Below are 26,920 nucleotides of genomic sequence, written 5' to 3' on the forward strand. Positions count from 1 at the left end.
AGTGCTGGCTAGGGTGGGGCCCGTGAGGGCTCTGGGAAGACAGGCCAGACCAAGGGCGTGTGGTTGGGGAGGGGGGCAGAGAACTGGTTCTTTGAGGCATTCAAGATCTTGGGAGTATAGCTGGGGGGGGGGGAGAGAATAGAGAAAGGCCATTTTAAGGGGAAAGACAGACATTTTAGATGACAACGAAGGAAGGAGAAGGAAGAATGACAGGTGCCTGAGAGGACTGGCAGGAAGTGGAGGGAAGGGAGACTGTGCAGTACTACTGCAGACAAGGTCCTGCTACTGCCCCTGTCTCCAGGGTAGGGAGACCCCATGGCCAGAAGAGAGGAGGAAAGGGCACCATTGGAAACAGGCCATCAGTCATAGTAAACACCCAGGCAGTCAGTAGCCCCAAGAACCACCACATCCTTAAGAAACTACACAGAACTTTATTAAACAAATGCAGGGAGGGCTCCATTAACAGCTCTAGGGGGAGATTGAGTGGCAGGTTGGGCACAAAGACTCTATCCCCACCTCCAGAAAGTCCATCCTGTGGCTCAGCCTCAAGGGATACAAGGGATCACACATGACCTTCAAAGGCAAACAACTCTTGGTGACGTGGTGCCCATACACGTCCACTTGGAGGTGAATCTCTGGCTCGTTCTGACAGCACCACAGCACCCGGACCTGAAGCAGAGGCCATGTCCCTGAGCTTGGATGTGAACACGCGTCATATTCCCAAGGCATCCTCTTCTGTTCCCAGTGAGGCGAGTGCTGGTGGCAGAGGAGGAGGAGAAGAGGGCGAATAGGGTGGCTCAGATCTGTTGAGGTACTGCATTCTGTGTCTTTCAAGGCAGAAGAGCAGATGACACTGGGTCTCTCTGCTCAACAAGTCACAGCAGCATTTCAGAACAAACCCAGAAGATCCCTGCCAGTGGCTGTAGGGAAGGGCCGATGATGCTGTGGCTATTTCCAGGCTGCCTCAGAGAGAGTGAGAGGTACTCCAACACTGGTGTCAGAAGCCTTTCGCTGAAACAAGACCGAAGTCCTTCTGGAGCTCTGAAGGGAGGGCCACTCTGCCGAGGCTCAGTAACTATCACAGTAAGAAGGCTCAGACAGCACAGGGCTCTGGGCATGGTGTCCCCTAGGGGACACCCACATCTGCTTGCCCCCCACATTTCCTAGCAGCAGTAGGATAAGGAAAAGAGTGAGTTTTCATGAAAAAACAACAACAACAACAACAACAACAAAAAACCCACAAAAAAGGGCCGGTCTGCGCATGTGCCAATGGACAAGCAATTGCCAAGCAGGTATGAAACCCTGGGTTCTATTCCAAGCACCACAAAAACCCCAGGAGTAATGAGAAAATCCTTTCCCTGAGATCATTACAGTGACAGTATCTGCAGATGATGTAGAAACAGCTTCCGATACTCAAAAGCCATGAACAGAGAAGCGAGCCTCCTGGAGCAGAACAAACACAAGCCTAAGCAGCACCCCCAAATCCTGCACACTGCACGAGAAGGAGAGGACCAGGAAGCCCTGGCCCTCAACACTGGGAAAGAGATTTAAAAGCAAACAAATTAAAATCCCTTGCTTGTGTGAATCAGGCAGTGATTCAGCATGGCCAGGGCAGTGAGGATGGCCTAGGTCCAGGTGTGGTTTCATCCCGGGGTGAAAAATGACAGTGACCCTTCTGTCCAGGTGTCAGCTCAGCTGTGTCGCAATACCAGCCCTGCACACTGCCTAGTGAGAGGCATAGGCTGGGCTCCAGAGCCCCGAGGGAGGGCTGGCTTTACGACCAGAAGGCAGTGTGTTGAAAGCAGCCGGAGATGAGGCAAGATCTGGGGAGGAAAGGGACGTGAGCATGAAGGAATGAATAAGAGCCAATATCCCACCATACTCCTCAGTGTGTGCCCATGGCATGCCAGGGGCTTATACCTAGGACAGCAGAAACTGACAGGGGCAGGGGAGGCATGGGAAAGTACACTGTTCAACCTGTGCTTCTGTACCCAGCAGCCTTCTGTCTCCTGATCCCTACTTGAGGAAGTCTGTCTCCAGTAAATACTCTATGGGCTAGAGTGGGCTAATCCTGTGAAGGGTGCGGATGAGATTTACTGGGATGTGTAGGGTTCATATATATTTATATCCACTTAGCCTGAAACATGACCTCTGACCTTCCTGAGCTCAGTCACAGGGGTGGGTCACATGACATATCCTGTTATCTCTCCACAGAGCCAAGAGGATGGAAGAACCAGACTCTTGAGCACAATGCTATTGTAACAAGCACCTGGAGGCAAGTGAAAGGAACTTTGTCACTAAGACCCTACGGTCTTAGGAAGAAGACAGAAGAGTCAGAAAGGACTGTACCAGAGCAGCTGTGCAACAAGCTAAAGCCTTGAAGACAGCTACCACCCAGCATGCTGGGATACTCAAGAGTCCTGCCTTGAAGACCAGAGACAACAGGAAGAGGCTCTGATACCAGGACGTGTGTGTGTGTGTGTGTGTGTGTGCATGGTGGGGGGAGTTGTCTCCCACGGACAGTGCTTTTGGCCATAAAACTGTCCTCTAACTCTGAGATGAGCAGACACTAGCTCAAGGCCTCTTACATAGGCCAAATGGGAGTCAGGAGACAAAGGGCTGCTGGGTACCACTGCAAAGGCAGGGCACTGCACAATTCCAGAAGACTCTTGGAGAAAGGTACCCCAGGAACTGTAGAGGGTGACCAAGACCTTAGGTCATCAGAGACAAATAGTTAACTGAAAGGAGTGGGCTTTCCTATCTTTCTCTGTGGGAGTATCTCTCATCAGGACAGTCTAGAATCTCCATCCTCCCATCCTGACCTGACTTCTCAGTGGTAGCCCTGCCTGTCCTGGAATTCCCTGCTTAGACAATACTGTCACTACCAACTCCTCCCATCCCACAGCCTGCTGGGCATGTCTGTGAGGAGTCAGGACTAGTATCTGAGTCCCTGTGACACCCTTGTCCCCTGGCACATCTGTCCCTGGGGCTCAGCTCTAACTGTCTCCTTTGCTCTGACACAGGCTGTGAAATCTAGGGTTCAGGGCCTGGATCCCACCCTTTCCCAGTAGATGACTCTTGTGGAGGCGCTGTAGGCTGCGCCTGTGGCTGAGGTACTCACAGTGGGGGCTGTGCTGAGGGCTGGCACGGGGTGTGAGGGCCAGGGGTGAAGCAAGTTCCCGGGGTGCACAGACTGTGTGGTAGGCTGTAAGAGTAGACACTGATGAGAGTGGGCAGGGTGAGAAGGTGTGGGGTGGAGAAAGGGGTATGAGGTTGGCCTCACCTATAATGGTGACTGCTGTCCCAGCCAGCAGGGCAAAAAAGGTGAAGAACATGACTTGATAGGAGTCCAGGAAGTGTGACAGGAGGCTGGCTCCATCTGCAACAGGACAAAGACAGACATCAAAATGCCAGAGCCATAGCTGGGTCCCCTGAGGGCCTGTGCCATTAGACATCTGCATGGTCCACCATGTCTTACTGCCTGGGATGCAGGGGCAAGTCTGTCTTAGATGTGAGGTGTCTAGACAAGGGCAGTGTCTCCTTCTGTCTCCCCTGGCCATCTCGGTCCTTTCCAGAAAGTACCCTTAGGTACCAGCTTGACACATCAGGTTTTGGTGTCCTTTCTGTCAAGGAGGCAGCTAGGTTGCTCCAAAGAAAGAGAGGCAGCTCTGAAAGATGCCCTGTGGGCTTTAAAGCTTGAGCAATTGGTGGGCCAGAGGCTCAGCACAGGAGCTCCTGCTCAGACTCCTTCCTAACAGCCCCAGGGTGCAGGTGGGCAGCACTTCTGCCCCAAAGCTATCCACCTCTGTGGAGTGGCCTGAATCCCAGATCCCTGCTGCCTATGTCACAATGTTACACTCTCTACTTGTCCCCAAGTAATCCCTGGTAGAGAGACACCAGACTACAGGGCCCTCCTCTCGCTACTGGCCCCTTCACTCCATGCCCTGCATCCTTTGCATGCCCACAGGAAGCTGAAGCAGGATAAGTGTGTACACAGCTGGGTAGGAAGTGAGTAGCTCCTGGCATCAGGAGGGCCCTGAGCAAAGAACTGTCCTCACACTGGACTTCCTGGGGCAGTCGGGCAGGAGTCCCAGTCATGAATAAAGTTACTTCTCCATAGGCCAACACATGTCTGGGGGGAGGGGAGAGTCTAATGCTGTGCTAACCAAGAGGTGATGCTTGACGGGCAGTCTGAGACAGTTGAAGACATAGGTCAATGGGTTCTCTGAGGGAAATGACACTGTATACAAAGGAAACAGTGATGCCAATGACTTAGACTGGGGTTTCATGTTCCAGAAACAGGCAAGAAGCAGGTTAGTGCTGGATCAGGAAGCACAGGGGGAGGCGAGTTATGAATGGGCAGGAGAGACCATATAGGTCTCAAGGGGCACTGCGGGGATGTGGGCTTTACACTTGAGAGATGGAGCCATGGCAGGATTTTGAGCACAGGGCTTTGCTGAGGATGTGGTGACAAGGGAAGTATTGTGGCACTGGTGACAGAAAGAGACTGCCACTTTGAGAGACATTTTATATTTCTGACTTGTCCAACTTTCACACTGTAGGTGCCCACTGATACCCAAGCCCCCCTACCCCAGCTCTCCCTGCCCAGGTCTGGGTCAGTTGATGTCTCATCTATGACTCACATGGACCAGGCCCACGACGATCCAACACAAAGGCCACAGTGACTGGAATGGTGATGGCCTGGTTAGTGGCAGGGCTAGAGAAGGTCAGGACAGTGGACAGAGGGCCCTGGCTGCCAGCTGTGGGATCCAAGACACCAACTGTGTACGTGATGAAGCTGGGCAGCCCAAATGACTTCTCTTTCACAAAGGCTAGCACTGCCGGGGATCCAGATTTCACCTGGGAAGAAGGCAGTGTTGAGGAGGCACGCTCTGCAGGGAGTGCACACTGTAGTGTCCCACAGGTGGGACTGCAGGTGCCCAGCTCATCTCTGGATACACCCTTCTAACCACATATGCTGGACTTCTCTCCCAGAACCAGGTGGGCCCTGATACCCCAAAGCATGACCCACATTCAGAATCTGCTAAAGAGGACACGATCAATATTACTGAATTCTAGTTGAGCATAAAGATGTTAGCCAACCCAGAGTAGCGCCTAAAACCAAGTCCTCACAAAGCAGCATCTCTAGCCCGTTGGGCTGCCACGGCAACTATGTAATTCTTCTTCATCTCTTGTGAGCAGTTAACCACAGCAAGACAAAAGAAGCAGGCTACAGCCAGGCGTGGTGGCACATGCCTTTAATCCCAGCACTCGGGAGGCGGAGGCAGGCAGATTTCTGAGTTCGAGGCCAGCCTGGTCTATAAAGTGAGTTCCAGGACAGCCAGGGCTATACAGAGAAACCCTGTCTCAAAAAACAAAAAAAAAAAAAAAAAAAAGAAGAAGAAGCAGGCTACAGGGTTCCTCCAACCACACATCAGAGCTCTCCCTGTAGGCTTTCTGGACTGAAACCTCAGAGGCCAGTCATACATCAGCCAGAAGAAAAGGGGAAGAAGAAGAAAAAGAGGAGGAAGAGGAGGAAGAAGAAGAAGATGAAGAGGAAGAAGAGGGGGAGGGAGAAGAGGAAGAGGGGAGGAAGAGGAAGAAGAAGAGAGGGAGGAGGGGGAGGGGGAAGCGGCAGTAGCAGTAAAGCGTGTACAGAAGCGGCCTATCCCAACGTGGAACAGGGTACCCTGAATTGGAATGCACTAAGTGCTGCACTAACTGTATAGAGCACAGTCTAACCCTAACCACTAACTCTGGCCACTAACCTTACCTACTAATCCTAGCCACTAACCACAGCCACTCATTCTCACCTCTAATATCTTACATTGTTAAGCCCAACCTTTAACACTAAGCCTAGTCTGTAAACCAGGCAACTAAAAATATTTCTACCTTCAAGCCTGAAGCCAACCCTTATCTGAGCCCTAACCCTAGCCCCCAACCCTAGCCTCACAATTCTAAATCCTAATCCGAACCAGCTCCGGCCTGACCCGAAGCCTGCACAGCAGCTTACCTCCAAGTTTTCCAGAATCTCCACAGCACCAAAGACCTTGACTTCGGAGCTGGTATAGTGGTTGCTCAAAAGGATTTCTGCCTGGTTGGCATAGAGCCCTGGACTGAAGGGGACCTCAGCTCCCACCTTCTCTACAGAGGTATGGCTGCTGGGGATGGAGGCAGTGACTGCCAGTGATGTCTTCTTCATGTTCAAGTGCTTCAGTTGCTTATCTGTCAGCCTGTGCATAGTAACCGAGCAGAGGTACTGGCCTGTGGAGAGAAGGCTTATTCGCCCATGTGTGCACAGATCCCTACCTTGGCCCTACTTGTGACAGGGGAACTCCTAGACACACTTGAGAGACAGGTAATAAGCCACTTTCTCCAGGAGTCCTTCTGGGAATACCCCTTCAAAGCCCTGGGCCAGCCTGGACACCTCTGTAACCAATGGTCCTCTCACTTTCTCAGAATCCTCTGATGATGAGGTTTCCACTGAGATTTCCACTGAATCTTCGGATAGGCATCATGTTTGGGCCAGCTCTGCAGCTCAAACCCCAGGCAGTCTGGTCCAGAGCAAGGGCAGATAATGGTACATAGACACATGATCCAACCCTGGGCTCCAGGTCAAGATAGAGCTGACTCCAAGATGCCCCTGTTCCAGGTGTAGCAGGAGGCTGTGTTGACAACCACTGTCTAGTCCTGTCCTGTCCTTAGTGCCTGGCCCAGGGCAGATGAGCTAGGTACTAATGAGCAGGGAGGGCCTCAGGCAGCTGGGCAACCTGGAATCTGGACACAAGGGCTAGACTACATCAATGACCTATTGATGAGTAGAAGTACCTAGATGAGTAAACTTCCTTGTTCAACAAGGACCTCCTCTGTGCTAGATACTGGTGAGGCCAGGATACCAATCATACATCAGCCATACACCTGCACTCTCTCAGCCAGCAGCATTCCTTGCCATGCAGTGGGGCCAGGCAGGCTCGCCAACCTAAAGTGCTGGTCTTCAGCCCAACCACTCTGGTGTCCTGAGCTTTGGAGTGGCTATGTCTTAGCATGCTCGAATATAGCTCACTACTATTTCATATGGTGCTCTATGCAGGCAGTGGAGGACAGGGCATCCTCAGTCTAGAGAGGGAGGTTTAGCCTCTATTCAAAGCTGAGTGGTGGGATTATAGAAAAAGACTCCAGTCGGGGTTTGGTGCTGAGCTCTGCAGAGTGTAGGTGATGTCACAGGCGACTCCCCCTTGGCAGGCATAGAGTAGTAACAGATTATAGCTTAACAATGCCAGGCTGGACTCCTAATAACAACCTCTGCCTATCTGGACATATGGCCATCATGTAGTACACACATAGGACCAACCCCAGATATTCAGCTGGCACCCACTGCATTTTAAATTCTTTGCAAATTTACCCAGAGCAGCATCAAATCCTGGTTCCACGGTGAAGACATCATGAGCAGGGAAGTCAAAGACATCTTGCTTGAACTGGAGTTGGCAGCTGATGAGGGACTCAGGGTGCAAGGCTTCAATGGCCTCTCTCTGGGCAGGGGAGCACTCACCTAAAGGCATAGGGTTAGGGGCAGTGATCAGATGAGAAGGGCCTGGGCCAAGCACAAGGCTACCACAGCCATCACCAAGTAAAACAAGGGAGCAGGCCCTACAGAGCTGGGCAGGTGCACAGCACCAGTATCTAATACTGTTCCCATTCAGGGACCTCAGCAGTCCATGAGACTTGCTGAAGGTTCTGTGTCTCTCATTAAACATAAGGATCCTGACCCAGAGGATGAGCCAGGGTCACTGGAGATGGGAATTTCAGCATGAGTGCTGAGCCTGCACAGAGGGCATGGTGACAGTAAATCTACTGATGTGTGGCCTGGTTGTAACCAGCAAGGAGAAATGGCCATTGGCCATTTGCTTCTGTACACTGGGAGGACAGAGGCTCTCTAGAAACTCACTGTACATAGTTCTGGCAACAGTAGACTATTTTCCCACTTGCACTAAAGGAGGAAAACAGCATTTCCATGATGTAGTAAATGTACCCCATTAATCACAATGAGAACAGTGGAACTTAATTCATCCGTTAAGTGGTTAAAAAAAAATCTGTATCGACATATTTATTTCTGGCACTTGCTGTCCAGGGCTGTCACAGGCAAAGAGTGAGATGGAATGTTCTATGCATGACTAGGGAGAGGTAATTATAAAAATCAAAACCAGCCACCAGCCTGCGATGTCATTAGTTTCTACCATCAGCTGCGGTGGACTGTGGCTTGCTCTGCTCATGCCCTAGGGCTGCAATCACAGCTCTGACTCAGCCCAGGCAGTGTCTTGGAGCTGAGCTCTTATGAAGGCGCCTTTCACGCTTTGGCTTATGGAGGCCTCGTATTTCTTAAGAGCTGCAAGGAGTGGATGAGCAGGGACTGAAGGCTCTCTCTGGAGTTAGAGGTGAGTCTGAATAAGAAAAAGAGGGCTGGGGGTATTGTTCAGTGGTATAGTGCATGCTTGTGGTGTGTTATGGCCCTGAGCTCAATCCCCAACACCACAAAACAATAACAAAACCCAAACAGATAAAAACGACACCCAAAGGGCACAGATGCTACTCCCCGCTTCCCAAGTCTGGCAAGGTAAGCCCAAATGCCCATTGCCTGCTCATCCTGTACCAAGTAGGTTAGAGCTCCTGTCTCCCACGCTGACAGTCACTTTGGAGGCTGTGGCTTCCTGGATACTGGTCTGAGCAGAGTGGAGGCGACGGGCCACAATCTTCTGAGGGGTGCCGACCACTATCTAGGGAAACAAGTCAGCTGTGCTGAGCGATGAGTGCATGCTGGCTCATGCTGGGCCTTTTTCATGACCTTACTTGCAGATTGTATCACCTACACCCCAGGCAACACAACCTAATGAGCTCACAGCTTAAATCCTGGTCGGAGTGTGGCAGGGTTACCTGTCAGAGCCCTAACTGGCCACCCCAACTCTCCCACCCTGTGAGAGCAAAGCTAGATCTGATATCAAAGCCAAGGCAGGAGGTAGAGCCAGGGCACCTGGCAGAACTGGATCAGCGGCAAGGCCAGGGCTAACAGCAGGCTGAACCTACTTAGTGGTCCAGGGCAGGCCACATACTCCTGCCATCATCTTTCCTCTGTTCACAGATCTGGTTAATTAATCTTGTCACAAGGACAGAAGATCCTTATTCAGAATGGATCAATCAGACCCAAATGTGTACAGAATAAGGGTCCCCCAGAGGCCAGTCTGCTCGGACATACCCCACCTGGTATTGTACCCCAGCTGGTACCCCTTGAGCATACTCTACCCGCTGTGCAGACTTTCCTCCACTGGGATGTCCCTCTATCTTTCTCTGCAAGAACCACAGGCCCATGCTCCTCTATGGCTAGCATGCTGACCACCCTTTCCGGTGGGGGCAAGTGCTTTGGAGGCTCTTCTTGTGGGTCCCTTTTGTGCAGTAAAGTCATGGTAGCCGGAAAGGCTCCCTTGGCCTGCAGCTCACAGCCCCACCATATATGGGCCTTGGTCCCTCTGGCCTTACCAGTACTTCCAGTCATCACTGTACTGCTTCCTTCCAGGAGTAGCTGCTACCCAAAGGACTAACAGAAGTGCCCACCACTGCCATCCCTGGCCCTACCTTCCATTTTTCTTTTCTTTCTGGCCATGATGGGTCTTCTCACAGTTTCTCCTTCTCTGTCTGGCCTACTCCTGTTATGATCGTCCCACATTCAGGTATAGCACCATCCCTGTGCTAGACAGCCCTATGCAGCTCCAGTCCTTAGGAAAGGGCACAGGGACTGCAAACTCACCACCCAACTGTGCCCTTCCCACCTCAGCTGGAGAAATGACACCCATTTCAAACACTCCCGGACCCACTCGCTGTCTTCCTCCTGCACACACCCTTACTTCGATTCCCTGTTCAGAGTAAAGAACCATCATATACCAGGTCAGTGCGGACAGATCCAGGAGAGTTACCCCACGCCCTCCTCCATACCACCCCATCCAGTCTACCAGCAGGTCATCCTGCAGCAACTCCACCACTATGTGCCCCTGATCTGCATCATTCTGATTTAAAACCAAAGTCTATGTAGTCCGATGTAAGCAAGCTACCACCCTGCTCTCCAACGGGAACATTAGCAGCAAACACAGAGGAGCAAACACTTGTGAGACTGTCTTAGTCAGGGTTTCTATTACTGAGATGAAACACCACGACCAAAAAGCAAGTCGGGGAGGAAAGGATTTATTTGGCTTACACTTCCAGATCACAATCCATCATTGGAGGAAGTCAGAACAGGAACTCAAGCAAGGCTGAAACCTGGAGGTAGGAGCCGATGCAGAAGCTATGGAGGGGTGCTCCCTACTGGCTTGCTTAACATGGCTTACTCAGTCTGCTTTCTAATAGAACCCAGGACCACCAGCCCAGGGATGGCACCACCCAAAGTGGGCTGGACCCTCCCATTGATCGCTAATTGAGAAAATGCCTTACGGCTGGATCTCATGGAGGTATTTCCTCAAGTGAGGCTCCTTTCTCTCTGATGTATTAAGTTGACACACAAACCAGCCAGAACAGATACTAAGTGCCAACCAGCCTGCTCCCTCCCTGTTAGCTCACTACGCTACATCACAGTGTGGTGTATCCTTTGGGCACAGAAGGAACTTGCCCGGTGGTTGATCTTGGATTTGAATCCAGACAGACAGAATGACTTGAAAGTCTAGGTTGCCCTAAAATCCTTAAGCTGCTACAATCTCAGCCTCTCAGGAAATGACTCTGCAGGGATGTGCCCAGTTAAAGCCACCCTAAACCACTGCACCCAGCTTCCTGGCCTCCCCGGAACCTCGTGATCTGCCTATAAAGCCAGAGCATAAGTCCCTCCCACACATATCCTATGATCCAGCTCACCCGGGGTTCTCTCTCAAACCCCATGTACCTTGGTGACTGCTGGTTTCTCTCATGACCATTCTTAGGGCCGCTCCTGTGAGCAGGGCTTTATTACTCAGAGTGTGCCTCTATCTGCAGCCACTCGCCTGAACCACAGCACTAAATATGTAAACTATTAGGTTAAACGGCTGGATTCGATAAAGCACATGCTGACTCTAAAAAAGAGACAGGTTTGGAACTCAGCCAGACTAGGGTCATTGACTTGTTCTCAGCTGGAGAGAAAGGGTTTTGTTCGCTTTCATAAAGACTCAAAGGTGACTTGCTGGGGGAAGTTTTACTTTGCCGGGTGATACCAAATCACTGGGTCGCCCATCCCATGCCCACCCCAATGGCTGCACGATCATGCTGGCTGCCAGACAAGTGTGGGTGTCGGTGAATGGGTAGAATCAATCGACCAGATCTCTCCCCTGATGCTGGTTTGGATGCGAGAGGGATGCTTGGGATGGACAGGGAACTGGTTCCCATCTCACACTTAGTGGGTGGCTGATTCTCCTAGATCTTGACAGCTGCAGACAAGCTCTGGCAGGAGGCCTGGTTATTTGTTTCTTAAAGAGAAAGGAATCAGAGGTACAGCCAGGCTTTTGTACCTGCTGCTTTGGCAGCTTTGGATTCAACCAACAACAGATCAAAAATAGTCAGAGGAAAAATGCATTTGTTCTGAGCAGAGACAGGCACTTCCTAAACAGCACTGGCTAACAACCACTCACACGACATCAATTAGCTATTGTAAGTCAGAGGCGATTTCAAGCATACAGGGGGTATAACAAACATCTGGGATGCACGGGAGATTCAATTCAAGGCCAGCCTGGGCTACACAGTAAGACCCTGTCTCCAAACAGACACATAAACAAAAGACCATGAAACCAAACAAAATAAAAATAGGCAGGAGGTGCTGAGGTCTTATGCCTTTGTGTAAAGAGATCTGGTCATGATCAGGTTCTGGTACTCAGGGACATACATATTACGATGTGCTGGGGGGGTGTGGTGGTGGGATACAATGGTGGGCTGTATGTGTTTGTTTGCTTGCTTGAGTTTCGAGTCAGTCTTGCTATGTAAGCCAGGATGTTCTCAAACCCCAAATAATCTTCTGCCTCAGCCTCCCAAGTACAAACATGGATCTCCAGGTCTAGTTACAGACACACTGACGCTCTTGCTGCCTCTAACAGGGTTCATTGGCCATAATTGCTTCTGGCTGCTCTCAATCGAAGACCTACCTCCTTGAAGGTCTTCAGCTGTCCAGCGATCTCGTAGTAAACAGTCACAGACCCTGCATCTCGGGCTATAGCCACACCTGTCTTAGGGTCAACGTAGAGGACATTGCTGGCTGAGGAGCTCCAGGTCCCTGAGATACCTGGGAGAATAAGCCCAGATATCATCTATTTTGTTTGGCCGCATAGCTCCCCATTCACCTCTGTCTGTGAGGGATTCCTCAGCTTCAGAGAGGAATCCACATAGACCTATAAAGTGGTTCTCCCACCTTCCCAGCTCTGGCCGCCTGTGACTCTTCCTCTGCACCTGTTCTCAGTAGGCGCCAGCTCCCCCTGTACCTTCCCTTCTGGAATCTGTTTTCTCAGGACCCTTTCCCAATTTTTTGTCCTGGGTGGGCTGGGGCCGTATCTCTGGGCCCATCTTACCATCCAGCACTGTCACTTCCTCTTTAAAAACAGAGAGCAGACCTCACTGGCAATATGTTGATAATAAAAATAAGAAATCATAGGCTGGAGAGATTGTTCAGTGGTTAAGAGTGCTTACTATTTTTGCAGAGGACCCAAGTTCAATTCCCAGCAATAGGCAAGACATTCATACACATAAGATAAAAATAAATAAACCATAACAACAACAACAACAACAACAATAATAATCCATCCCAGACGAACTGATTATTCATAAAATTGCTATCTGGACTAAACAGATAAAATTTACTCTGTAAATACTTGACTTAGTAACATTTTTATAATATTTATAACATACTTTAAATGCTTCTTTAAAAAGGCTCAGTTTCACACAGCCACTTTGTTCTCAATAAATAATACAATTCAAAAACTTCCTTCTACCTGTGGCAGATAACAGTTTTATTTCTACCTTCCTCCCTTGCCCTATCTCCTCTTTCTTTCCTCTTTTCAAGACAATGCCTCATTGTATGCTAGACTAACCCAGAACTCACTGTACTGATCAGACTGGTCTCAAACCCATGTCAGGCGCCCAGTCTCAGCTTCCTCAGTGTTAGGATTGCAGATGTGAGCACCACACCTGGATGCTACCTAATTACCTTTGGAAATAAATTAAAGAGACTAAAGAAAGGGGACCAATCAGGAGAAAAGCAAGTATCTGTGTATAACTTACAGGGATGTGGGAACTCATATTCTGCTCAGGTATCCCAGAGACACGTATGTATGTATGTTCCACTAGCCACACAATCTATCTGATTACAGGTTCATTCCCTAGCTGCATCAACCACAAGGTAAGCATGCACTTGCATAGGCAATTGGGTGATGAAGTATATGCATAGGACACTTCCACAAGAGCAGACAATTCTACTGGGCAGTGCTATTCCAAAGCAGGGGACAATAGACTTTTGCTGCAAACCACTAGAGAGTGAACGCAGATGGCTGCACAGCCAATACCATCTCCACTGCTCCCTAACTACAAATGAACAGGCATTGCCAAGTGGCAGAGTGAATATGGCCCTTGGACAGTATCCTCCGAGCCACCCGTATAACTCCTACGATGTGGCACCAAGCATCTTCTGCAGTGCCATACCCCACATGAACCAGTCACTTCCCTCTTACCTCCCAGGCTAACGAGAACACTAGCCAGACAGAGGATGTCACCCACCACCACGGCTCCAGACAACTGTGGGGTGATGGCCTGTAGGACAGGTAGTGGCACGAAGTCGGAGAGGCCGAGGTGCTCCACATCCCACACATGGAGCAGCGTCAAGCCCACACTGACTGTGCGGATGATGCAGGTGTTGTTGGTGGCACCCTTGCCGATCTGCACGAAGTCATCTCTAGGGACAGGGGAAAGGAGGGCTGAAGCTCAGAAGAGAAGGCAGAGGGGAAACAGAAAAAGTATGCAGCCCTATCGCCTACTGAGCAACACTGGGGCTAACTGTGGCCCCAGATGTGGCTCTACTTCTAGGGACACAGACTTGACACTTCCTTCCTTGTCACCCTTGGGACACAACCCTCAGCACTCAGCACGGATCTGCCGGCATCATCTTGCTCACACTGAGGAGGGAAGCAGAGGCCCAAGGAGGAAAATGACCCACAGAGGACATGCTAAAAAGGTGTAGGCTGCCTTTCACCATGTGGCTGGCCCAAGCACTGCTGTGCTGTCTGTCTGGTCCTGTCAAGCAGGAGCAAGGACGGATATGGTGCATCTGTTGTAGGGATCAAACAAGGCTGGTAGTGGAAAGGTGGCCCTAACACACCTGCGAGACCCTCATTGTGAGGGATGCCAGAGGGAGCGCAGAGCAGGTAGGAGTGAGGGTCATGTTGTCTGACTCCATCCAGACTTCCTCCATGCTGACTCCAAAATGGTTGCTGTGAGCAGGCACTCCAGGCCACACTAGGCCTGAGTGACTTCAATGGTATGGCTAACGGTGGCCAGACCTGGGCTCTACTGTCCCCAAGGCAGACAGACAGATGGTACTATGAGTAGTGCCCTGCAGTTATACAGAGACCCTCATGACAACTCTCCATGGATGGGTTAGGTATATTCTTTGTGTGAGAGGTGGGAGTACCTTGGGGAGATGAGCTACCTTGTCAGAATCACAGGGTCAGCAAAAATCAGAGCCAGGCTTGCAAATGGTTTCCTGCTCAGGCTCTGGCCATACAATGTCCTTATCCCTGTCCTTCAGGGTTCTGAGCCAAGTTGGAATGGTAACCAACATCTGGATATTTCAAGAAGCCCTAACCTCAGCCAAAGTGTCTCCCTCATACCTCTGCAATGCCCCAGGGCAGCAGCCACCGACCTTTAAAATCACAGAGTGCCAAGCTCTATAGAAATGTATCTCTAACTACCCAGAGGATGCTGATGCCACAGGGGAGATGCGCACAGAGAGCCACTGTTATCCAGCAGACTCAAACATCTGGCAGGCTACATTGAAGCCTGGGCCCTCCTGTTACCCTCTCCCTTCTCACGCCAGGATCGAGGCTGCAGCAGGGATTAAGTCAGCCTAAGAAAATCATGCTTGGAGCTGGGTAAATTCAAACCACACTTCCTAGCTGGTAGCTCATGGCAAATGGCTTGACTGCTCTGGGTCTCTGTAACAGGGCTAGGGAAGAAACCAGAAAGATGTAACACAGATGCTCAGTGTGTGGCTTCTCTCTCATGTGCCCATGCACTGTGGGGCATGTTCCTTGTTCTCCATCCACTGATGCCAGGAGCAAAGTGCCTGCAGATGCTACATTTCCCTGCACGTTCTTTTCCTAGTCACAAGGAGGGCCTTCCACAAAACCTCCAGTCTCAGCTAGGTGTGCTCTGCTTCCTGCCCATTAGGGAATGACATCAAGTAACAAGTTTCTGCCACATACAGACAAAGGCCTGGGCCTTTCTTCCCCTCACTCCCTCTGCCTCTTGACTGGACTTGCTGCTTCCAGGCCAGTGTGGTGTGGCATGTCATCCCTTCAGTCGTCCTTCCACAGCATTTGCCTTTCTTCACCCATCTGGACCTATATATATGAAACCCAGATACAACAAGCCCAGCTTCTTGGGAAACAAATGCCTATGTCCTACCTGTTAGTGGCAAAATTGAGGACTGAATTATGAGCGTGGAAGATGTCACCAGAGCTGTCGTGGAAGTGGACAATGAAGGTCACGGTCATTCCCAGAGGCAGAGCCATCAGCGCCTCCTTGTGCTGAGTGTGCAGGACTGGGCTCATGGAGATCCTCAGGTATGAAACGGGAGAGACCTGGAGGACAGCATTCAGGTGTGGTGATGCCTGCCCAAGTGGGTCCCTATTTCAGGGACACTGAGTGGGTGGGCTGACTTCAGAGTGTGAGGAAGAACGACTTTGCTTTTTAGAGTCCCCACCTAGCAACACAGTTTCTATCAGCCTATACACAGCTAGTCAGCCTCTAAAAGACTCAGGTGAGGCAGAATCCAGGACTGAAAACTTGGGTAATGGTTTACATGGCAAGAATGCCTTCTGTGCCATGGCTGCAATGTTGAGAGTTGTGTGAGAGGGTTCTCAGGGCAAGTGAAGTAGAAGCAATGCCCACTGGATGGAGAAGAGGTGCCACTTCCCTACACCCCTACATCAGGGGTGCTGATGAAGGTCAACAGGGGGACACTTAGAGCCACCTCTGAATCCAGGCCCCATAAAAGGCAGGTAAGCAATTATCCTGACTCTAGACAAGAAGCCTCCATGAGGCCATCGAAATTCAAAGCCCACAAGCCAGGTTAACTGTTGCAGGGTTGGGGTATGATGAACACCTAGTACTTTCTGTCACTCAAAAAGTAGGCGGGCTTCACTTGCTTGGCCCACTAAACAAAACAAGCTACAGCCCAGGCCTGAACCAAAGCGTCCAGTGACTGAGTGAACTTGGTCCTCTAGGATTCAGAAGGTGGTGGCAATGTGACAGGGTGCGTGAGGAGGTCTCTGTCCCCAGTATGCACGGAACACAGTGTAGAGCTACTGTGTAGCCTTGAGTGACACCTGAGCCAGTTTCTCTGATTCAAAATGAGCCACTATGTCCTCGGAGTTGGTGCAATTATTTGCATGTCTGGTACTGAGTGTATACTTCATGCCAGAAAGAACTGACTATGCCCAGGTTCTGTGCTGACCTGAGCAGGGCTTCAGCAGTGGGTGGCAGGAATGCCGGTGGTCAGGAAGAAGAGAGACCATCAGCATGCTTGTTCTCTAGGACTCTGGGCCTTTAGTGGATGTCACAGTGCCTCAGTTTCCCCTTCTATGAAACAAGCTAGGCAGAATCAATAACTCCCCAGGACATTTGAACCCAATAGCTCACAATCTAGCCAGGGCTTTTGCCTGCAAGTGATTCTTGGATAATTTCCTAAGTAGAATTCCTCAGCTGGAGGGTGAGTCACTTTTACACCTGAAAGAGAGTCTCGTCTGAGCTCTTACAGACAGTGTGAAAGGCAATCTTACCTTTACAGCGACAAGGATAGTCTGGTTGGTGCCAAAAGGCTCCTGTGCAATCACTTCCAGGGTGGACACTCCAATTCCAGAGCCCGACACCAGAAACCCCTTCTCATCAGTGTGAACAATGGGAGCCTTCTCAGGCCCATCAAGGACACGGTAGCTCAGAATGGCTGCACCATCCCTTTGGAAAGAAAGATGATGTTTTTATGATGCATGAAGAAGCTATGGCACAGGCAGAGGCCCAGCATATTAATATGAAGATTTCACATCTGTGACTTACCAGGACCTCCTGGTCCTATCAATCACCCACAGAAGCCTAACGTGGAAAACTCACAACTCTGAGAACAGCATCTAGCTAAGGGTCAGTCATCAGGACAGGAAACCATGAGACCAGAGTTCCATCAACCACACTTTGTAAAACAGATCGTTTCTATGGCAAGTCATTTTCTCTTACTGAAATGAGGCAGCCTGGGTGGGGAACAACATGGTGGCTTTGAGCTCTATGGACCTCTATTTGTAAGGACGGCTAAAGGAAAGGCTCACAGCATTTCATGCACTCCTCAACATGGTAACCAAGGAGAGACCTCTAGTTCCCACTCCCTGCAAACTCTGCAGCTGTGCTAGCACCACTGACCTTCTCTAGATGAGTTTAAGCAAATGGTACAGCCTCTGCCTGAACATTCTTCTACCAGCTCCCTCCTTGTACTCTAAAGTCTTATTCATCCTTTAAGATGCCCCTAAGTCAGGCATCTCCACCTGTGACCCCTCCCCTAAATCTCTACAGAGAAATCCTTCTCTGGGCTCCACCTGAAAGTCACACATCACTTTCTTTCCATCTTTCTGCTGGCCCTGAAGGCACTGTGTGTCCTTCACCTCTGAGGTCATAAAGCCTAGCACCGCATCTGCTCCCGAGTTATTTCTGGCTGAATGAACCCTGAGTGCCTCAGGCAACATGGTTGTGTGGCTCAGAGTCCCCCACTCACCAACTGCTACTGAAGTTTAAGTCATGTTATGAAAGGTGTCCCTAGTGAATCTAAGGATGAGCTATGTTTGTAGCCAGCCTTAAAAACAACAAGTCACCAGCACGGGCATGTGCCCTTGCCTCCTGGGAACTTAAGTGCAGCTCTTCCTTTGGTAGGCTGTGGTGGGGCCCAAGCTTTGCATTCTATCCTGTTCCCCAGTGCCACTGCTATTGCTAATTCATGGGCTCTGCTTCAAGTGGCGAGTCTTGCAAACACAGGGGCATTTGAAAAATTTAACACTTCTAAGTTGGTACTTTGGTCCCTTTTAAAGACTGAATTCGACAGTGCTCATAAAATGGTTTTTGGCTACAGGGAACAGAAGAGGGATCCTGAAAGGCTATGGCAGAGTAAAGTGTATCCCCGGGAAGGAGGGGAATGCAGAAGCCACCCTAATTCAAGCACACCACCCTGAAAGATCCCCTGCATACACCCAGGGAACCTGACAACTTTGACAAATGGCTTGTTGGATGGGACGAGAGTGTCCTCACAGAAAACAGGAGCTGAGTCACAAACCTGTTTGTCTGCAGCTTTATAAACGAGTTGGGTGACATTAGTATTTGTTCTGCTTCTATTTCAGGGTTCAGCAGCCGCAGTTTTTCAAATACCTGGAAAAGAATGAGCCATATTTCCTACCCCAACCAGACCCACATCCAATCTGAGCATCTGCTCTCCCTCAGTGAGGGCTGAGAAGAGATGTGAAGTTGTTCTTAGTACCTCCCAGGTGGCCTGGGTTGTAATAGAGAGGGCAGGCCTTTAGGGTATGACAAGGCCAGGCCAAATATGATCCCTTCACTCAAGAGATACTCTGAGGTCTTGAGGGGCATTTGATCCTTTCTCCTTATAGCCTATTACCACCCCTGTCCTACTGTTTAAAGTCTTCTAGAGCTGCTAGATTTTAGATTGCTTCCAGCCTGGCTCAAGGGCCCACACATTCTGACACTGCACTCAACTCTCAGCTTCTGATGGGATCAGATGGGCCTCCCAAGGGGTATAAACACCTAGACAGTCTAGATCCTGAGCAGATGGGCAGTTCAAGTTGTTCCTCCGGCACCTCTGTGATCTCTACTCAGATCCCTGTGTGGGTTCTGGAACCACCTGTCTCTAGAGGCTGGACCTGAGGCAAAAGGCATCATCCCAAGGGGAGAGCTGAAAAACAGCCTCAGAAAGACCCAGGGGGCTTTGGCGTCAGGGGCACCTGGGGCAGAATCAGAGGCTATCTCCACACAGGCAGGTGCTCCTGAGCATGGAATGGCTTCACTGACTGACTGAGACCCTGGCTGCACAGTGGGTGCATCCACAAGCGGACTTACTCCTGTCCCCTTAAAGCACATCTTCTTTTTAGGTGGATGTAAACTCACTTTACCATCAACTGTGAGGTCAACAGTACCAGCACCTTGGGAAGCAGCATCCATGGGGCAGGCACCAGGGAGTGGTGGGGCACTGTGGTAAACTAGAGAGTGGGGTTTCAAGTACAGGGAAGCTGGGCTTCATTTATCTGTTGATTCTGCCATATGGCAAAACCACACTGGCAACAACAACAACAACACACCTGTGGGCTGGTTCCCACTTTCCTGGTCTGGCTTACTATAGCTCCAGTGGCTGTTAAGGAGGGAAATGGACACAGAGCCACTTAGACTCAAAACTGTTAAGCCCTGCGTGTATGTCATGTGTTCTTTGTAACTGTGTCTGTCTGTATCTGAGTGTGTGAACCTATAAACTCACTTGTCTGTTATTTGCATGTGCCTTTGTGTAGACACTTGTCTATGTGTCCCTGTGTGAGTGTGAGTACAGGTCTCTGCTTCTGTTAGTGCACACACATGTGTGAAAAGAGGCTATAGAAGAGAATAGTTATTTCTTTGAAAGTCAGCTTCTTTGTCCCTGAACTTAGCATGCATGAGGGGGAAGGGAAAAGAGGAGGGAGAAAAGCTCATTTCTTCTCCAGGAGGGGGTGTGAACCTTTTGTTCTTTCTCCTGGTACTCAGGGGATACCTTCAGTTTTTCTTTGTAGCTGATAAGGTGTCAGGGGTTACAGAATCCCAGATCAGCAGCAAGATGCCCTTGAATCGAAACACCCTCTTCAGAGGCAAGTTATCAACTCCTCTATCAGGGGTGTGTGTGTGTGTGTGTGTGTGTGTGCGTGCGCGCGCTCACACGCACCTATGAGGATGCTTCTGTGTGCAGGCTCATGCCTATGTTGGTGCAGAGGTTAGAGGTTATCTCAGGTGTTAGGTCATCTTATTTTTAAGGACAGACTCTCACTGGCTGGGGTTTGCAGGTTAGATGACACTGGCTGGCCAGCAAGTCCTAGGGATTCCCCTGTCTTTACCTCCCGAGTGCTGAAACACTAACACACCATGCTTTTTTTCCCCCTTAAATGTGTACAGTGTTCTGCCTGCAATGTATGTATGTATACTACATGCATGCCTGATACCCACAAAGATCAGAAGAGGGCATCAGATCTCTTGCAATGGTTATAAATTACCACGTGGGTGCTGGGAACTGAACCTGGGTCTTCTGTAACAGCTCACCTCTCTAGACTCACACCTGGCTTTTTTTTTTTTTTATGGATTCTAAGGACTGAACTCAGATCCTCATGCACAGTAAGAACTTTACTAACTAAGTTATTTCTCCAGCCCAGCTCCCATGTTTTACAGGACCCAGAAATACAAAGACTCATCCAGAAGGAAGGAAAGGTGAGAGAGAGAGAGACAGAGACAGAGAGAGAGAGAGAGAGAGAGAGAGAGAGAGAGAGAGAGAGAGAGAGAGAGAGAGAAAGCAACAAGCTCTAATGGGAATCTCGGAGCTAGACTGAGTTGTTCTCAGTGGGACCAAAGGCCCTCCCTCACTACAGGACAGAACACAATTCCTCCAACCCTGTGTGGCCTTGACCCTTTCTCCTTGGGCCTCTGGTTCATCCACAAGTGGCCTGCCTATTGGATTCCTCATTGGAAGTGTCAATTACAGAAGCAGAGAGAAGCAAGCTTGCCTCTATTAGGAAGTCTAGAAGTGATTGCTAAATAAATGCACAGGATTAAACTTCAGACCCAATATCAGTCCCAATATCAGGATGCTCCCAGACCTAAGAGTGAGCTACATTTCTGGCATCTTTAGGCCCCTGCACAGGTTATTTACCAGCCAAGCCCTCTCCCCTTTGGAGCTGGAGTCAGGCTTATCTCTGCCTTCCCTGTCACCTTCTGTACACTTTCCTCTCCTCTCCTCTCTTCTCCTCTCTACCTGCCTCCTGCCCTGATGGATAATGGACACTGAGGATGGATGCCTCAAATTTCTCAGCAGTCTATGGGGCCCTCATGGTTGGGGTGGCACAAAGCCGCCATCCTAGGACTCAGGCCACCAGTGCTTTCTCCCTTTCATGTGGCTCTTACCCCAGCCCCTTACCTGAATTTGGATCTCATCTGAGAGCTCCTTGCCAAGACCATGCAGCTGCCCAGCTGTGGGGTCTAGAGCTTTGACTACCACCCGAAGTCCAGTCCGACCTTTCACCCGGCCATACACGTTCATGGCAAAATTGTACTGAGGCGGGAGCTGGATAGATACCTGGGAAAGATATCAAATGTGTTTCCAGGACAGAGGCCTAGGGCCCCAGCATCATTAGAAGGTGATAGATTGGAATCTGACTTTTTTCAAAGCCACTGTCTTGCTGCCAGGGTCAGAGGGCAAACCCAGAGCAAAACAATGTCCTTCGAGCATCACTGGCCGCATTTCACCATGTGGGAGTGCTTAGAAAACTGTTCACACAAGAGCCACTGTCTTTAGAGCAGCATGTCCCCAAGCACTCTGTGTGCACAGGTGTGTCAGTAGTCACTCTATAGCATGCTGGGCCATGTAGGGTTTCTTGTAGAGCCACTGATACACAGTATCTGAATAATCACACTGCTGGTGTCTTATGCAAACAATCTTGGCAATATCCTGGAACTGGGGCCAAGGCCTTAACAAGCATGGGCACTATGGTGTGTAAACCTGGGGAATTAGGGAATTCTTCCGTGGCTTTGGCCTTCTCCTGCTGTCAGCTCCACCACTGTGGCAAAGACCAGAATGGCCTTCTACAGCAACCTCCCTCAGGACACTGTAACCAAGGCTCCTGTGCTGGTACTCTATTCTCCCTAGCTGGGCAAGCCTTAGGCAAATCTTTGCTGTCCATAGGCTTTAATTCCAAGTCTTTTCCTGTCCAGCCCCAAGGTCTTAGGGGTGGCTGGCATCCTGGAGGAGGGCTGATAGACAGCAGTTTGCCCTGAGCTAAATCAGAGCAAAGACCCAGGATTTTCTGGCATCATGACAAAAAGCTAGAGCAAAGTTATATGCTCTGTCCCAGAACCTTCTAGAAGTCCAGTGACTTTCCTGCAAGGTTGTTCATTATGTTGCCTTCTGTTAGCAGCCACCTGACTATAGTTTGTCCCCTAGGGTTCTTCTCTTGTAAATTTGTGCACAAGAGGTGATGGAGACCATGTGGAAGGGAACAAGGTGACTGCTGTTGGGGGCACTGTCCTCAAAAGGGGTCATGATAGACTTTGAGGGATTCCTGTTAATCCCTAACAGTGTATTCAGATGTAGATAAGTACACACACACACAGACACACACACACACACACACACACACACACACACGAGGCATACTCTTCTTTCTTCAGTCCCTGGCTTCCTGTTTCATCATTCACACATTTCATACCAACTGTCATGTGCCACGACTGCTATGCTGTGATGTGACCCACAGGCCCTCATCAGGACACTGTTAGTACTGGTACCATGCTGTGAAACTCCCCAAGCTGACAACTAAACTCCTTTTCTCCATAAAGTATCCCACCTCTGGTATTTTGTTGTGGAAACAGAACAAAGACAGATACATCACCAAACAGCAATGTGTAGACTCCTGTGCAGCAATGTGGTAGGACCCTCACCCAGCAAGGATGCTGGTTCAGACAGGGGGTTGGGATTTCTGGTTGGTTACCTCATGGTGCCGCCCTCGAAGGTCCAGGACATCCCTCTTGGTGACAGACCAGTGGAAGGTCAGGCCTGGCACAGCATTACCAAAGGAGAAAGGGCTCTGGTTGCTGGTGATTCCGGTGACATAGACAGGCATCTGGGGGAAGCACGGCCCTGTAATTGCTGGTTCCAGCAGCACTGGGTACCCCACTCCCTGACATCTCCATCCCCACTGGCTGCAAAGCTTTCCTGCCTCCCTTGTGCAGTGGGGACTGTGCTCTCCCTTTTCTTAAGCTGACGAGGCCAGGGCAGAGGATCAGGAAGCTTGACACAATGCAAACAACACACATAGTCCAGATTCATCCCCACTCCCTGCTACTGTGGGAGAAGGCTGTGCATGTAAGGTTCCTTTCTAAAATGGGTCCTAGAGCTCTAAGATGTCCAAATTCACCTTACAATACCACACAGCTGCCCCATGCCCTCAGGCTTCTCTCCTGCTCCAGCAGGGAGACTGTGCTCTTGGGAATGGACACAGTGAGGTGAACACCACCTGTTTGCTGAGTGCCTGCTGCTGACGAGGGTGACGTGGCTAACACCAAAGAAAGGACACCAAGCCAGGCTAGCTCACCACTTACCACTGGCCCCGGGTTCCTCAGTCATGCACCAAAACAGTGCAGAAAAGACTGAGTCTGTCAGGGACACTCTTGGACTTTGTCTCATCTTTATTCCCTATGCAATATGGCCTGGCAGCCACACAGAAGCACTTACAGCATATTAGATGTTATAAGTCACCCAGGCATAACTGTAAGCACAGAGGATGGAAGAGAATGTCACTCCATTGTTCAGGAGACTCGCATTCCCTCAGAGACCACAGAACCACATCCAGCTGTGTGACCTTGGGCAGAATGGCACTGTTCTGCTCATCTGTGATGTGAGCCAACCCGACCCCAGGACTGCTGCAGTCATCCAATGGGACAAGTGTATGGAGCATACATGGCAGAGCTAGTACCACAGACCCATGACCTAGTGTGTCAGACGAGGTATGAGCCTAGCTGCTGAAAGGCAGTAACCTCAGGAACTCTCGGGGATCAGTGAAGACGTCACAAACTTAGAGCCTGGCGGTGAATGTGATACCTGTGCTGCAAGTGATCTAAGCCCCACCCTACACATCAACATGCTCCAAGCATGAAGGGTAGTGGTGGTTCCCTCACAAGGCATGATGCTCCAGCAGGTGGCTTGTTAAGAGCCTGAGGCCTCCTGAACCATCAGGCTCCCACCTCACCTGGGTCCCGGTCCTCATCCGTGTGATCGGGGCACGGATCCTCACTGCCTGGAGCTGTAGCACCTCTACTTCAACATGATCCTAGAAGAGAGCAGGGGTTCAGGCCATCTGGGGTGTTGAGAACCCTCCAGAGGAAGGAGGCACCTGCCTAGCTACAAGGCACCAGAACCACATCCAGCTGTGTGACCTTGGGCAGAATCACCCTTCTGCTAATTTGTGATGTGAGCCAACCCCACCCCGAGTACTACTGCAATCACCCATGGGACAAGTTTATGGAACATACATGACAGAACAGGTACTACAGACCCATGATCTGGTGTCATGACCAGGTGTCAGCCTAGCCGCTGAATGAGTATCTGCCTGAGGAGGACTTGCTTTGGGGATGGCTCACACCATGGGGCCAGCCTTTTCTCTCCCTATACCCTGGGAGTCCCAGTCTAGTCCTGGCCCTGCAGCTCTATTCTGTTTAATCCAGATGCTGCGATCAGCATCACAGGCTGGCAACCAGAACCCGATTTGCTTTTCTCTAGGCTGTGTGGACCTCTCAGGACAGGCCTCAGATGTTCCCAACTCCAGTACTCAGCCTATCTGCCTCTCTGACTCACCAGGATACAGGGATGAATAGAGGACATATTTGATGGCAACAAGCCTTACCCTTCCTTTATCCTTAATTCCATATAACCCAAGACTAACTCCTCCTGCACTGGCTTCTTCAGATGCTACTAACTAATGGGGGCCTTGGGCTAATAAGATGTATAGCCCTTTAGACACTGCATGTGTAGAGTCCATATCCCTTCACTGCTGTGGTGGTATAAATGAGAATGGCTTCCATAGACTCCTATATTTCAGGGTTTGGTCCCCACTTGGAGAAACTGTTTGGGAAGGACTAATAGGTATGACTTTGTTGTCACTACAGGTAGACTTTGAGGTTTTAAAGGCTCATGGCATTTCTAGTCTCTTCTTTGTGGCCTCGTGGTTATGGCTAAGCTGTAAGCTCTCAGCTATTCCAGCCCCATGTCTGTCTGCCTGCTGCCATGATGGACATGGACACACACTTGGAAACTAAGCAGCCCCCAATTAAATGTTTTCTTTTAAAGGTTGCCTTGGTTAAGGTGTTTTGTCATGGCAAAAGAAAAGTAACTAAACATCGCCTAGTGCCATTATTTAGGCAAGTAAGTGCTTGCCTCATAGGAGGGGTCCAGTAAGTCCTTCTTGCCCCTGATCTTTCTCACTGCTCAGTCCCAGCTGTTTCTGAATCAGCCCTTGGCCTCTGGACCCTGCTGTGCTCAGGGTTAGACAGATGGAGCCAGCAGCATCTGATAGAATCATATGCCCAGTGTGGATGTGGAGGCTACAGGCTGCGCCTTCTCAGAATAGCTGGGGACACAACCCCCACATCCTGCCAAGGACCATGATGGGAGACAGGTGAAGGAGAGGGCCCAGCAAGGTGAGACCAGAGAGAAGGTACAGCTGGGAGTCCCAGGGCAAGAGTAGAGAGAAAGGCATGGGGAGGGACAGGGCTGTGCCTTCTGCCTGACCAGAGGAGAAAAGAGAGCTTGCTTCAGAAGCCAGTTTTCTGTACAGAGGAAACAGAGCAGGACATGCTGGGGTCTTTCATTTCACTCTCTGGGATGCCCATGTGAACCCTGGGCACCACTGGGACGGTTTTATATGCTTAGTGCTTCCTTGCCATCTCCACAAAAATCGATACATAGAACTGGGACGGCTGCCTCTGCCATTCAGAAAGACTTTGTGGTTTAACTTGGATTCTTGGAGGCAGATACTGAAACTGCAAGAAAGGGGAGCCAATCAATGAACTCAATGTCGGATCAAAGTCAGCCTCAGGGAACCAGGACTACCAGGCCCGAGGGGGGTGGCCACTCATCAGGCCTCAGGCATGTGCTTAGCTGCTTCCAAAGTAGAGAGTGTCACAGGTTGCCCACAAGGGGCCTCCTGGAGGGATGGGGTGACTGAGGCTTGAATGATCTATCTGTCAGTGCACACATGAGCTCTTCTATGAGCAGAATCACAGGAGCCTTCCAGGATGCCTGTGTGTGAGCCACTGTGGCAAAGGAGGTGGAGGTGGCAGGGAATCCAGATGCTCTTCTGATTTTATCATCAGGCTTTCTTGGGAGCAGAAATGATCCCCGACTGCGTTCCTGAAAGGGATGCTATCAGCCTTTGAAAACTGACTGTCACCTCTTGTCAGCAATCTCACTGGTGTGGGTCAGGGAGAGCCTTCAGGGGAAAACAACTGCTTCCACTGAGGCTTCCAGCTTCTCTGCTGGCCAAAAAATAATAATAATAAAAAAAGGTCTACCAAAGAACCTAGGCAGCCAGAGCCAGCAGGCCAGTGGTTAAGGAAGAGATGAGCAGAACACTGAACTATGAATCCAGGTCTGAAATTATTGGCAACCATACACCATGTGTACTGGCTAGTTTTGTGTCAATTTGACACAGCTGGAGTTATCACAGAGAAAGGAGCTTTAGTTGAGGAAATGCCTCCATGAGATCCAGCTGTAAAGTATTTTCTCAATTAGTGATCAAGGAGGAAAGGCCCCTTGTGGGTGGGACCATCCCTGGGCTGGTAGTCTTGGGTTCTATAAGAGAGCAGGCTGAGCAAGCCAGGGGAAGCAAACCAG

The 26,920-nt window shown here is 50.3% G+C and overlaps 1 protein-coding gene across 1 annotated transcript in view; it reads right to left on the bottom strand.

Annotated features, from left to right (window-relative positions):
* Window positions 1–411: 411 nt before the first annotated feature.
* The window catches only part of Nup210 (nucleoporin 210), a 105,174-nt gene continuing 78,665 nt past the window's right edge, over window positions 412–26,920 (bottom strand). Inside the window, exons 26-40 of the mRNA XM_021190746.2 lie at window positions 24,279–24,359; window positions 23,022–23,153; window positions 21,455–21,613; window positions 18,572–18,663; window positions 17,043–17,217; window positions 15,667–15,842; window positions 13,716–13,936; window positions 12,141–12,277; window positions 8,648–8,771; window positions 7,403–7,549; window positions 6,014–6,264; window positions 4,644–4,860; window positions 3,284–3,379; window positions 3,122–3,205; window positions 412–1,823 (exon numbers count right to left, since the gene is read on the bottom strand). Coding sequence (XP_021046405.1) covers window positions 1,726–1,823; window positions 3,122–3,205; window positions 3,284–3,379; window positions 4,644–4,860; window positions 6,014–6,264; window positions 7,403–7,549; window positions 8,648–8,771; window positions 12,141–12,277; window positions 13,716–13,936; window positions 15,667–15,842; window positions 17,043–17,217; window positions 18,572–18,663; window positions 21,455–21,613; window positions 23,022–23,153; window positions 24,279–24,359 — 2,190 coding nt within the window. The 3' untranslated portion in view covers window positions 412–1,725. The remainder of the gene's footprint in view (window positions 1,824–3,121; window positions 3,206–3,283; window positions 3,380–4,643; window positions 4,861–6,013; window positions 6,265–7,402; window positions 7,550–8,647; window positions 8,772–12,140; window positions 12,278–13,715; window positions 13,937–15,666; window positions 15,843–17,042; window positions 17,218–18,571; window positions 18,664–21,454; window positions 21,614–23,021; window positions 23,154–24,278; window positions 24,360–26,920) is intronic.

This window comes from Mus pahari, chromosome 2, assembly GCF_900095145.1.
Source record: "Mus pahari chromosome 2, PAHARI_EIJ_v1.1, whole genome shotgun sequence".
NCBI lineage: Eukaryota > Metazoa > Chordata > Mammalia > Rodentia > Muridae > Mus > Mus pahari.